Source organism: Psittacula echo (assembly GCF_963264785.1).
Source record: "Psittacula echo genome assembly, chromosome: 6".
Lineage (NCBI taxonomy): Eukaryota > Metazoa > Chordata > Aves > Psittaciformes > Psittacidae > Psittacula > Psittacula echo.
The window spans coordinates 24,210,147-24,222,004 of NC_137743.1; the positions used below are offsets into that span (position 1 = coordinate 24,210,147).

The window sequence follows — 11,858 nt, forward strand, 5'->3', positions numbered from 1 at the left end:
TTGCCCCCCCCCCCCCCCCCCCCCCCTTAAAGGGGCCGCGGAGGGATAAGGGCTGCGGAGGGATCAGACCAAATGTGTACAACTCTACCAAATAGGTATAACTCTACCAAATAAACTTAGTCTTTTATTCGGGGGGGGGGTTGACGGGACGGGACGACACACTCTAGTCCCCAGTACAGCAGTAATCCCCCCTCCCACCCAGTGTGGCCCCAAACATGGGGTGCTGGAGAAGAGCCCCTTGCCTGGAGGTAGTACTGGGCTGCCCACCTTGCTGGCTCCATCCCAGCCCCCCCAGAGGAGATGCACAGCAGTGGGAGCTGCCAGGGGGAGGCTGAGTGCTGTGGGAGGAACTGGGGGCTCCCAAAAAGTTAGGGCAGGGTTAGGAAAAGCCCTTGGTGCCATTGATACAGCCCCAGCAGTGGGGTGGGGGACTACAGACCCCCACAAAGGGGATCAAGGTGCTTCTGTGTAGCAGCTGGTGACCCCCAAGTCTGGGAGAACAAAGGCAGGGATCACTTATGGGGTGCCCACATTGGGGTGTCCACTCTTCCCACACACCCCTGCAAACACTGCACCCCAGGAGGGAGATTCACAGCAAAACAAACCACACTGTCCTGGGTTCCCTGTGCCAGAGAAGCACCCGGCCCATGGAAAGGGGGCCCGGACAGAGGGTGACTAAGGGGCTTTGTAGAGGTCCTTGCGCCGCCGCACCTCCTTGAAGACACGGGCTCGGAAGGCATTGGGGTGCTCCCCCGCGCCTTGCCGCAGCCCCAGCGCTGCCTGCAGCTCTGGCCTATGGGTCCGCAGGAAGGGGTTGTAGGTCTGCTCCTCCCCCAGCGTGGAGGGGCACTGCAGGGAAAAGAGGAGGGGGGCAGCTGCTCAGACCCCCGCTGGAGGCAGCACCCCCACCAGGGAGCCAGGACATCTCCTGCAGGACCCCCTTCCCCTATGGCACCTGCCATGTAAGAGAGGTGATGGGAAACCCTGTGAGGGGCTTGGGTGGCGGAGGGTGCAGTCAGGGACCCCCCCTGTCTCACCGTAATCCTCTTCTCCTGGCGCTGCTGCATCACCCACCGCCACTTCTGGTCCAGCTTAGGATTGTCCAGCTCCAGGAGGCTGGCGAAGGTCAGGCACTCCAGTGCATACTCATGGCCTGTAGATTCCCACACCCTCCAGCATCACCCACAACCAGCTCCCCAGTGGGAGCTAGGGGGAACATCAATGGCTCTGCCACACTGCTGGGGACACTCACCTGGCCACAGCAGTGTGTCCTCACCCAAGCCCATGGCCAAGTCTAGGGAGGTGAGCATGGTCTCAGCGGAGCCCTCAAACAGCCTGCCTGGACCCCCGTGCAAACACCTGTCATGGGGGGAAGAACTGGGGGGTCCCCCCAAGCTCTTCCCAGGGTGGGAACCCACTATCAACCCGGACTGGGGTCAGGCACACTCACCGCAGCCAGAGAGGAAGAGGAGGTCCCCGGAGAAGAGGCAGGGGGGGCCGCCGAAGGGCTCCCCATCCAGCACGTACACCATATGGCCCACAGTGTGGCCAGGCGTGGCAAGCGCCTGGAAGGTCAGGCAGCCTACGCTCACCGTCTCCCTGTCTGTAAGCGGGCTGCTCCGGGCACAGGGGTGCACCGTCAGGGTATTGTGTCCTCTCCCCAGCACCTCAAAACCACCACCTCCCAGTGCAGCCCTTCCCTGGCACACCAGTGTTGTGAGCGTGCCAGGTCTCCGACCACAAAGGGGGCAATGTGGTATTTGGGGGATGGACTGGTGGGTGGAGCAGACAGTGATGGTTGGGGGTGAAGCCCCCCCCAAATTTACAGGGGTGCTGGGGGGGTACAGGACTTACTTGGTGAGGTCTGGGATGGAATCGAGGGCACTGCCGTACACCTTGCAGGAGCTGTGCTGCTGGCAGAGCTCCGCATTTCCCCCGCTGTGGTCCCTGCAGACAGGGAGGTCAGTGCCTCTGAATGTGTCCCCCCCATACCCCTCCCAAACTCGGGTTGGGCTGGGGTTCACCTCAGCTGGGGCACCCTCCACAGCCGCCACTGACTCAGTGCTCCCTCTTTGCCCCTTACCAGTGTTTGTGGGTGCAGAATATGGCCTCCAGCATCACCCCCTCTTTTTCAATGGCAGCCTGGGAATGGAGGGGGACAGACAGAGGGATTAGGGAGGGACACAACCCCAAATACCAGTCTCGATCTAAACCCCCGCAAGCTCTCCAGTTGAGGATGAGCCCTGCCACCCTCCAGCCTTGCCTCAGGCACCAACGACTGCAGATGAGGAGCACATTTGAGTCCCAGAAAAGCCTGAGACATGCCACCCCCCTCAAGCAGGGACACCCAAGCAGCGGGTTGGGGGGGCTGCAGGGACCTTACCTGCACAGCCAGCGGGTCAGAGGGGTCGATGGCAGCTGCGCGGCCAGAGCTGGTGTCTATGACCAAGTAGCTGTAGTTGTTGGAAAGCACGGGAATGGGCAGGATTTTCACCCCTGGGGGCATACACAGACACACATCAAGGCACGACCCCCATGTGGGAAAGACTGGGTGGGCAGGCCAAACTGCCCATGTCTTAAATCCAATTTTCAGTTAAACATGCTTTGGGCAATGTGGCAATGGAAACCCCTCCCTGCCCCACAGTGCCAGTGCTGGGGGACACGATGGGGCCGCGCAGGGTGTCTCAGCAGGACTCACCGGGGAAGCAGCATGGCTGGGACACGGAGTGGCCGTGTGGGTACCGCTCCCGGGCCTTCCTCACCTGCCGCTGATAGAAGAGGTAGCCCAGCCGTGTGCGGGTGTACAGGCTGTACCTGGGGAGGGCAGACACCCCCGGCATTAACCTACAGCACCCTCAAGGGGCTCATTCAGTGAGGGGGCTGCTGCCTGGGCCAGGACTCCCACGGGGGACACGTACAAGGTCACTTTCACACCTTAGGGGATGGAAGTGGTGTCCTTCCCACTTTCCTGCCCTGCATCTGCAGAGGGCAGAGTTGGTTTCCCTGCAATTGCTACGGGCAGCAAGGATGGGGAAGGGGGGTGGGGGTTGGAAGGCATCACAGCAGGAGTGTCTGTCCGTCTGTCTGTCCAGGATGGCTCTGCTCACCATGAAGGGATGGAGCCTCGTGGTTTTGCCTGCAGCCATTCTCTGGCTGCTGAGTATCCTCAGCTGCCCACCCCTTCCCTCAGCCCTGCGGGGGCCATGCCCAGGGCTGACCCCACTCTCAGGGCCTCCTCTGGGTGCCACGGCCATGGGGAAGAGGGAGAAAAACAGGCCGAGGAAAAGGGAAGCAAGAAATATCCCCGCAGCATTTCTACGCAGGGGTACAACAGACGCAGAGTAGGGGCTCAGGGGAACGCACCATTTATACAGCAGCATTTTGGGGCTGGGGACAGGGACCGGTACCATGAAGGACATTCAACGATCGGGGTTGCAAAGCCCTTCCACGGGCGACGGCATGCCCCTGATGGCCACATCCTCCACGCTGGCACCGGCAGGTACACCGGGGAGGGATCCTGGCAGGAGCCGGGCCTTCCTGCAGCCGTGGGGGTTGGGAGCCCGAAGCTGGGAACTCCTGCCAGCAGCGGGCAGCAAGGCCACGGCGGGGGCACCGGGTGGGTTAATGATTAGACCCGAGAGAAGGAGCCCCGAGATGGGGTGCCAGGTCCGAGGGGGATCATCACCGTGCTGGGGAGCCAATGGCTGACCCCCGGCCCTGCGGAGCATCCCCGTAACAGGGCTGACACCGCCTGCCCTCATCCCCATCAACCGGGCGGGCTGAACACCCAAGCGGTGCTGGAGCGCACCGGGCTGGCCCCCGTGCCATCCCGAGGAGGACTCCGCGCAAGCAAGGACGGACGGGCCGCTCCTCCCGGAGGCAGAACAAAGGCAGGCGGCGGCAGCTCCCTCCCGGCGGGGGGTACGGGAGCGGCGGGCACTCACCCCACACGGAACAGCAGCGGGCGGGCGAGGGCCATAAATGAGGCGGCGGCGCGGCAAGCGAGGCGGCGAAGAGGCAGGCAGCGGCGCAGGCAGGCGGCCCCGAACCCACGAGCACCGGCTGCCAGAGTCCACAGCACAGCCCGGCCATGGCCCTGCTGCCGCCCGCCCCGCCCCGCGGCCATGCCGCCACGGACACGCCCCCCAGTGTGCGTCACACCGCCGCCATCCCGGCCACGCCCATTACTCGCCGCCGCGCCCCCTGCTGGTCACGGCGCGTCACTGCCGCGTGGAACCGGGAGGGGGGTGACGAAGGATCACAGCGATCGCGTCACCGGCGGCGAGGAGGGGATTCCCCACCCTACCAGCGCCGCGACGGGTGTCCCCCAGCTGACGTCACTGCATAGAAAAGGGGGGGGTCCTAACGTGACGTCACAGATTCCGGGGGTGCGGCTGGGGCCCCGTTCGGGGCGGGTTTAGCGGGGTCCATCCCAGGGAGCGCCCCCCCATCTCCCTGCTTCATCGGCCCCTGGAGCGCAGCAGCGCGGAGCTGCCGCGGGGGGGCGCGGCAGGAGGGAGGGCGGGCGGTGCCTTCCCCCGCCCCGTCCGCTCCGTCCGCCCCGTCCCGGCTGGTCGCGGCCGCCGCCCGGCGGAGCAGTGCGTAGCAGGTAGGGTGGCCCGGTTCCGCTCCGCACCCCCGCCGTTCCCGGTTCCTGCGTAGGGCCGCTGACAAGGGTGAGACACGGGGGACCACCCCCCATCCTGGTGGCGCCCCCTCTCTTTCCCCGACTGCCCCCCGCCGGGATACCCCCGCCCGCGTCCCCTTTAGCTCCCCCTGTCCCGGCGCCTTCCGGTGCCACAGGCAGCGGGGCGGTGCTCCAGAGGGGACTGAGTGAGGATGGGAGGCTGATCCCAGAACCTCGGGGACGTGCTGCGAACCCCCCGCACCCCCATCCCTGGGGTGGGGGACATTTCGCGTCGCGGTTCGGCGGGGCAGGTGAGCTGGGCAGGACCGGGGTCCCGCGGGAGGGACGGAGGGCAGGACCCCACTGACAAGACCCCGCGGTGGGGCTGGTTCCGATTTTCCGACCCCATGGGACAACGTGAGGGGGAAATTGGGGCGCGGTGTGGGGTGGTCGGGGGGAAGCACCGTCCTTTGTGCTGTGGACGGTGAACCCACGGACCGGTGGGGTGTCTCAGGAGGTGAGGGCACGGGTCTGTGCCCGCAGGGTGTGGCGTGGTACCGTGGAGTACGCGCCCGCCGTAGGAGGCACTGGGTTGGGGTACAGAGAGTCAGTGGTGTTGCTGAACTCTGGCAAACTCGTACCCTGTGTGAGCGGCACGAGGGCAGGCAGCAGGGAGCCCGGCTCAGGTGGCACTGGGACCCTCTGGCTCAGCAGGGCTGGGCTGAGCCAGGCTAAGTTGGGTTGTGCGGTACGAAGCCATGCCGTGCTGTACCAGGCTGTGCCATGCTGTACCACGGGGTCCTCTGTGTCTCACTCTTGTCAGCAGTTCCTTGCCGTACCAAGCTGTACCGTCCTGGTGAGAGCTTCCAGGCTCTTCTAGGAAGTCAGCAGCTTTTCCAGGCAGCCTCACCATGGAGAGCCATGGGGAAAGTGGAAGCCTTGGCCCCCACCTCAAACCTTGGTGCCCCCACAAGGTGGCCTTTGCCACCGAGGCTCCCTATGGAGCTGGTGATGGTGGGGCCTGAGCCTAGCTGAAACACCGGGGTGTCTGCTGGGGACACTGCCTGGTCCATTCGGGGGGCTGTGCTGGGGGTAACAGCTGCCTGTGCCCTGGGTCCTGCCACATGTGCCTTATCTGTGCTGAGTCATGGTGCTGTGCTGAGCAGCACCCTGTCCCCGGGGACGGCATGTCACGGCGGGGCCACCGAGCTGGCCCGTGTGGCCCTGTGGCTGGCGACCTGTGGTTTCAGAGCCCCGCAGTGCCGCGGCGTGAGGAGGGTGCAAGGTGCTGCCTGCTTCTCAGGGTGCGGCAGCCGCAGGGACCCGTCAGGCTGGTTCCTGCCCCATCCCCGAGGCCACCCCGCTGGGGTGGGACAGGAGGGGCTGGGGCAGGCAGCAGACCCTGCCAGGGGGTGCCGGGCATGGGCACAGAGTGGGACGCCCCGATGGCTGTGTGCTGGCTGCATACAGCCCGCTTTCCCCTGGGTTTCCTCCTGAGCACTCTGGTCCCACCTAACCAGGTGCCAGTCATGGGGGTTTTCCTGGGATCAGGCCCCTGTTTCATGCCCTCATTGGCCCCACAGATGAGGTGGTGCCAAGGGGCACTGTGTGCTTTTTGGGACTCCGCAGAGCAGGGAAAGTGAAACTTCCCAACTGGTCACTGCCACGATGGTTATTTTTGGTACCGCTGACATCGTGATGGCGAGAGATGGCGTGGCTGGGACAGACAGACGGTGGGAGGGACAGAGGGACAGACACTGAGCCCTGGCACTGTGGCCCACCCAGCCTGGCTGTGGGAAGCGCTGGTGTCACACTGGAGGAAGTGCCTATTCCCACCCAGCCTGTTCCCGGCTGGGGTTGAATCCTTGTCCCTTCCCAGAGACTGTCCTGGGGTCACATCCCTGCTGTGTGTGGGAAGATTGTGGGGGGGCTCTGGCTCCTGTCTGAGGCTTAGTGTGGGCACCCCCAGCTGCCAGCCCTGGGGGGGTGACGGGCCTGGCACTGGCTCCTGGCAGTGCTGTTGTTTTCCAGGGTTTGGAGATACTGCCTTCTTCCTCCTCCTGCTCCTCCTGCTCCTCCTCCCGGCACCCAGCCCAGCAGCTGGCCCTGGGCCCGGGCTGGCTGCTCTCGGCTGCTGGGGGCTGTGCGTGGGGGCCCAGTGCAGCTGGGGAGGGGAGCTCATCCCCGGGGTGGGGGGTTCTGGCTCCCCAGAGACACATCCACCTCCCTCCGAGGTGATGCGCGTGGCACTTGTCCCTGTATAACCCTCTGGGGGGACTCTGGAGTTCTGGAGCTGCTGTGTGACCCACTGGGCTGATGGGTGGGCACACCCCAGAATGGAAGTGGGGCAGGGGGTTCTGCACGGGTGTGATCAGGGTGAGGCATGGTGATGCTGTTTGTCCCCAGCGCGTTGCCACCAGGAGCCAGAGACCAGCCCAGGCATGGTGTGGGTTGTACGTGCTCCGTACCCCCCGGCAATGGCAGGGTGGGCTCCAGTGGCCACAAAGGTCACATCCCTCTTTGCTGCGGCGTCTTGAGTCAGCGCGTGGCCATGCCCTGCCTGTGGCTGCCACTAACGCAGGCGTTGTGGACTCAGGACACAGGAATGGGGTGGCCCTGGTTGGAGGACTGGGGGCATCCCACACGTCTCATTGACCCACTGTTGTTGAGGTCAACTCACCCTTATTAATTAGAAGCTTCTATTAAAGTGGGAGGGGGAGGTTTTGAGGCTCCACTGACCCCTGTGTCCCTGCAGCTCCACTCGCCAGGGATATGTCCTGCCTGGGAAGGGGACCTGCGCTAAGAACCCCCCCATCTTCTCTCCCCTCCAGGTGCCTGTGGGAGACACAGGGAGCTGTCATGGCGCAGCCCAGCGCACCCCCTGCCTATGATGACAAGAACCCCCTATACCCCCCGCCCCCGGCTGGGTACCACCAGCCCCCCCACTATGGGGGGTACCCACAGCCCGGGGGTTACCACCCACAGCCTGGGAGATACCCCCCAGCAGGCGGGTATGCACAACCAGGGGGGTACCCCCAGCCAGGGATGGCCATGCCCACCATGCCTATGCGGTTTGGTAAGTGGGGGCATCTTGGGGTTCTTTGGGGAGGGAAGGGGGGCACTAGAAACAGGGGTGCTATTGGGGGGGCTGCACGGCTGACCCTGGTGCTGATGGTGTCCCTCACTGCAGGTGACAATGGCATGGGGGATGGCTCCCCATTCCAGTCGGCCGACTGGGATGACAGGAAAGTCCGGCACACCTTCATCCGCAAGGCAAGTCCTTCAGGGCTGGGGGCACCCGTTAGGGTGGGGGCCAGGTGCTGAACCCCCCCCTCTCTTGCAGGTCTATGCCATCATCTCCTTGCAGCTCCTGGTGACGGTGGGGATCATCGCTGTGTTCACCTTTGTGTGAGTGGAGGGTCCCTCCATAGCCTTGCCCTGAAGAGGGAGGGGTCCTGAACTTTTGTCCTCTGGGGGGGTCCTGAGGAGACAGTAGTTCCTGACCCCTCTTCCCTGACACTCTTCCCGCCTATCCCACAGCCACCCTGTCCGCTCTTTCGTCCAGAGGAACGTCGCCATCTACTATGCCTCATAGTGAGTAGGGGTCTGCTGCCTCATGCTCCCTATTCTGGGGTGCTCTGCAGCAGCTGGCACCCCACAATCACAGCCCCAAGCCCCGGGGGTCCTGGTGGGGGGATCGCAGGGTTGACACCCATCATCTATCTCTGCAGTGCCGTGTTCCTGGTGACCTACCTGGTGCTCGCCTGCTGCCAGGGTCCCCGGTGAGTTGGTGGTGGCTGGGACCACTGCGCTGACAGGGTGTGGATGTAGGAGGGGAGTCTCCAGGGCATCAGGAGCAGGGTGTTTGCCTAGGGCTGCCCCCAGGGGGGTGGGGAGCAAGGGGACACAACGTGGCCACTGTCTCCAGCTGACCTCCCTGCCCTGGTTTCATCCGCAGGAGACGATTTCCCTGGAACATCATCCTGCTGAGCATCTTTGTGAGTGGGATAGGGTTGGGGGGGGAGCTGGCGGTGCCCCCATGGCAACCCAGCTCCCCATGCGGGCTGGGAGGGGTAGGGGGATAGGTGGGGGCAGCCAGGAACTGCTGCACTCCATGGGGCTGCTCACCCTCTGAACCCACCCTTCTCCTCTCCTGCAGACGCTGGCCATGGGGCTGATGACAGGGACAATTGCCAGGTATGCCCTGGACCCTGTGGTGACAGGAGCTGGGCTCCCTCGTGTCCTGCACGGTGCAGCTAGCTCAAATGAGAGGCTGCTGGGAGCCAGGGGACACTTTGATCCCCTGGGACTGGGGACAGCAGGGTCCCTGTCCAGGATCGGGGCTGAGAGGGTCACCAAAACCCCCCTGGGAGGGGGACGCCAAAGCTCGGGGTGACTCTGGTTGTCCCCTCCATTTGCAGCATGTACCGGACCAACGCTGTCCTGATTGCCATGCTCATCACTGCCATCGTGGCCATCATTGTCACCATCTTCTGCTTCCAGACCAAGGCAAGGAGGGAGATGTGCCCTGCCCTGGTGGGGGGGTCAGGCACAGGGAGCTGGGTGATGGGGACACCCTGGGCTCTCCCGTGACATATGTGTGTGTCCCCTTCCCTGTAAGGTTGATTTTACATCGTGTCCGGGGCTCTTCTGTGTGCTGGGCATCGTGGTCATGGTGACCGGGATTGTCACCGCCATCGTCCTCTCCTTCAAATATGTGAGTGGGGGGGGGGCAGAGGGGCTGAGGGGTGCTGTGGGTGTCCCTGGTGGGGCATCCACAGGGCTGGCAGGGGGGTTGGGGTGCCCCCCTTTGAGGGAAGCAGGGTGTGGTGCTGGCCACGGCACAGGCAGCTTGCCCGCAGGGAGAGGGTGGGTTGGCGTCAGCGGCAGCTCCTTGGATCCGGGTGCAGGCAGGACGTGCCCTGCCTTGCCCACTGCCTGCCAGGCTCACCCTGCCCATGTCCCCCTCCCTGTGCAGGTCCCCTGGCTCCACATGCTGTATGCAGCCATCGGCGCCATCGCCTTCACCCTGGTGAGTTGATGGCTGGAGTGGGCAGAGGGTGTCAGGCAGGGACTGGAGGGGGAACCCTGCCTTGGACCTTGCCTGACGCACTCTCTCCCACCCCAGTTCCTTGCCTATGACACCCAACTTGTGCTGGGGAACAGGAAGAACACATTAAGCCCTGAGGAGTACATCTACGGTGCCCTCACCATCTACACCGACATCATCTATATCTTCACCTTCATCCTGCAGATTGTGGGCCGCGATTAGCCTGGGACCCCTCCTGTCCCCACCTTGCTGCCCCTTACCCCTTTCTCTGGCCTCTGTGCAGGATACAGCCACTTACCACGACTCCTAACGCTTTGGCATCCCTACCCATAGACTGCTAAGGAAAGGGCTTCCCTTGACCCACCCCCAGAAGCCTCCAAGGGTAGCGTGGGGGAACCGGCTGCCTGTGTTTAGGCAGTGCCCAGCCTCAGCACTGCTTGCTGAGGCCATGCCGGCGGTGCCGGGCTGGTAGCAGAGTGCCACGGTCCTGCCTGGGCTCAGGGAGCTCGCAGCAGCACTGGGATTGTGTTGGGATATTTCTAGGAGAGCCCAGTTGGTGTCATTCACTCAGTGCCTTAAACGCGGCTCAGGCCATGCCCTATTCCCGAGCTGCGGCAGTGCCTGGTGCGGGCAGGGGGGCAGCGGGGAACCCTGCGGTGGGAGTCGTGGCAGAGCTCCTGTTCCCAAGGCCCTGCAGCTGCGGCCATGGACGAAGTTGCACTTGCTAAATAAAACACTTTAATTTTGCAGACTGTCCCAGTCTCACCGGGGTGGCGACTGCCCCAGAACCCTACGGGCAGCCTCCGTGGGGGCTGCGGCCCTGGGCAGCGCAAACCCTGCTTTGGGATGGACAAACCAAGGTCAAGCTGCTCAGGGCTGGCCTCCCTCCCTGGCCTGTGCTCCTCCACCCGGCTGCAGAGCAGCTGGGTTCCTCCCCCAGAACAGGGGAGCAGGCAGGGCTGGGGCTGAGCACCGAGGCAGTGACTGCAGTGGCACCGAGCTGTTCCACTCACAAGGGACGATGTTTATTTGTCCCTGTCCAGTCCCACAACCACCCCATAAGCTGGACAGGGAGTGCAGGTGCCAGTGCTGTGTGTCCCGTGGGGCTGGTGTCCCCTTGGCCAGTCCCTTTGTGGTGCCAGGCTCGGGGTGGGGGCAGCCTGGCTATGCCCCCCTGGCCACCCTCTTGTATCGCTCCGACTCATACTCGCCGCGGGTGGCTTCTACCATCTTTTGGCGGATTTTGAGCTGCTCCAGGCGGTTTTTGTCCACTTCCCGCTTAACCAGGAGGAAGAGGATGATGCCGGAGGGCAATCCGATGGCCCTGCAGGACAGCCAGGGGGGAGAAGATGGAGAGCTGGTGGGAAACACGTTCCCTGTGCCAGTCTGGGGTGCACGGACACCCCCCAGCTCAGCGCTGCAGCCCCTCGTGACGCCTTGTGTCCCCCCCCCCCAGGCCCTGCAGAGCAGCAAAGTCTCCTGATGCCGAGCTTCTCCCGCCCCCCGAGCCACTCACCAGGCCACCCCCACCGGCTTCATCGGGTTCTTGCCCTTCTTGCGGGTGGGAATGTACTCCACCCCCTCGGGGAGCCCCCCGCGGCCAGGCTCCGGGCCGGACTGTGGCCCCGCTGGCCGGTGGCAGCTCTGCCTGAGGAGCCGTGTGCCAGGAAGGCACAGAGAACACCGGGGCCGGGCACTACGCGCTGCTGGTCCTGCTGCCAACAGCCCTGCGGGGAGAGAGGGGTTAGGGACAGGCGACCATGGGGCAGCGAGGGGCGCCAGCCTGAGCCCTCCCCTGCCCCGCCACACCGGCGGCAGGGGGCGCTAGAGGGCGGGGCCTAGATCGAGGGGCGCGGCTCTGCGACCTCCGCCTGGCGGAGCGGGCCGGGTCCCGGGGCGCCCCGGTGGTTGTGTGGGAGGCCGCGGGGGTACCCTCCCTCCCCGGGGCCGCGCCCCTCAGCCCGCCGTTACCGCGCAGCGCGCCGAGCGCCACCGCCATGGTGATCCGTGCAGGTACGCGCAGCCCCGCGGCATGCCGGGAGCTGCAGTGAGCCTACCGGGGGTGCCGGGAGCCGGCGCAGACCGGGTTGCTCATGGAAAACTACATCTCCCAGAGGGCGCGGGGAGGGCTCTGCCCAGCGCTGCCGGCGGAAGGGGCGGGGTCCGGTTGAGAGCGCGGTC

At 64.7% G+C, this 11,858-nt stretch overlaps 3 protein-coding genes across 4 annotated transcripts; 1 reads left to right on the top strand and 2 right to left on the bottom strand.

Moving 5' to 3' along the window:
- Positions 1 to 221: 221 nt before the first annotated feature.
- Positions 222 to 4,243, bottom strand: LOC308223315 (putative hydrolase PNKD). 2 transcript variants are annotated; one of them, XM_080622093.1, is made up of 9 exons: positions 3,945 to 4,243; positions 2,699 to 2,814; positions 2,384 to 2,496; positions 2,084 to 2,142; positions 1,855 to 1,947; positions 1,451 to 1,614; positions 1,253 to 1,339; positions 1,038 to 1,153; positions 222 to 849 (listed from the first exon to the last, which is right to left on the bottom strand). In XM_080622093.1, the coding sequence occupies exons 1-9, from the start codon at positions 4,124 to 4,126 to the stop codon at positions 676 to 678; spliced, it is 1,104 nt and encodes a 367-aa protein (XP_080478219.1). In that variant the 5' UTR covers positions 4,127 to 4,243; the 3' UTR covers positions 222 to 675. The 2 variants fall into 2 exon arrangements, with proteins under 2 accessions (XP_080478219.1, XP_080478220.1); XM_080622094.1 differs by lacking the exon at positions 2,699 to 2,814.
- A 310-nt stretch (positions 4,244 to 4,553) lies between these two features.
- Positions 4,554 to 10,424, top strand: TMBIM1 (transmembrane BAX inhibitor motif containing 1). The gene is made up of 12 exons (XM_080622095.1): positions 4,554 to 4,676; positions 7,459 to 7,703; positions 7,818 to 7,900; positions 7,971 to 8,035; positions 8,168 to 8,221; positions 8,359 to 8,409; positions 8,586 to 8,625; positions 8,787 to 8,824; positions 9,049 to 9,136; positions 9,249 to 9,344; positions 9,606 to 9,659; positions 9,756 to 10,424. Exons 2-12 carry the CDS (start codon positions 7,487 to 7,489, stop codon positions 9,897 to 9,899), a joined length of 930 nt encoding a protein of 309 aa, XP_080478221.1. The 5' UTR covers positions 4,554 to 4,676; positions 7,459 to 7,486; the 3' UTR covers positions 9,900 to 10,424.
- Positions 10,425 to 10,541: 117 nt separating this feature from the next.
- On the bottom strand, positions 10,542 to 11,771 carry LOC308223317 (uncharacterized protein). The gene is made up of 3 exons (XM_080622096.1): positions 11,649 to 11,771; positions 11,194 to 11,404; positions 10,542 to 11,001 (listed from the first exon to the last, which is right to left on the bottom strand). Exons 1-3 carry the CDS (start codon positions 11,674 to 11,676, stop codon positions 10,842 to 10,844), a joined length of 399 nt encoding a protein of 132 aa, XP_080478222.1. The 5' UTR covers positions 11,677 to 11,771; the 3' UTR covers positions 10,542 to 10,841.
- Positions 11,772 to 11,858: the final 87 nt, after the last annotated feature.

Coding starts and splice junctions, on each gene's coding strand:
- LOC308223315 (XM_080622093.1), bottom strand. CDS start 4,126: ATGGCCGCGGGGCGGGGCGGGCGGCAGCAGGGCCATGGCCGGGCTGTG. Junction 1,154..1,252: donor GGACACACTGCTGTGGCCAG/GTGAGTGTCCCC, acceptor GGGAATCTACAG/GCCATGAGTATGCACTGGAG. Junction 850..1,037: donor GCCAGGAGAAGAGGATTACG/GTGAGACAGGGG, acceptor TTTTCCCTGCAG/TGCCCCTCCACGCTGGGGGA.
- TMBIM1 (XM_080622095.1), top strand. CDS start 7,487: ATGGCGCAGCCCAGCGCACCCCCTGCCTATGATGACAAGAACCCCCTA. Junction 8,036..8,167: donor ATCGCTGTGTTCACCTTTGT/GTGAGTGGAGGG, acceptor CCTATCCCACAG/CCACCCTGTCCGCTCTTTCG. Junction 8,222..8,358: donor GCCATCTACTATGCCTCATA/GTGAGTAGGGGT, acceptor CTATCTCTGCAG/TGCCGTGTTCCTGGTGACCT.
- LOC308223317 (XM_080622096.1), bottom strand. CDS start 11,676: ATGGCGGTGGCGCTCGGCGCGCTGCGCG. Junction 11,405..11,648: donor GGCGCTCGGCGCGCTGCGCG/GTAACGGCGGGC, acceptor CTCTCCCCGCAG/GGCTGTTGGCAGCAGGACCA. Junction 11,002..11,193: donor AAGCCGGTGGGGGTGGCCTG/GTGAGTGGCTCG, acceptor GCTGTCCTGCAG/GGCCATCGGATTGCCCTCCG.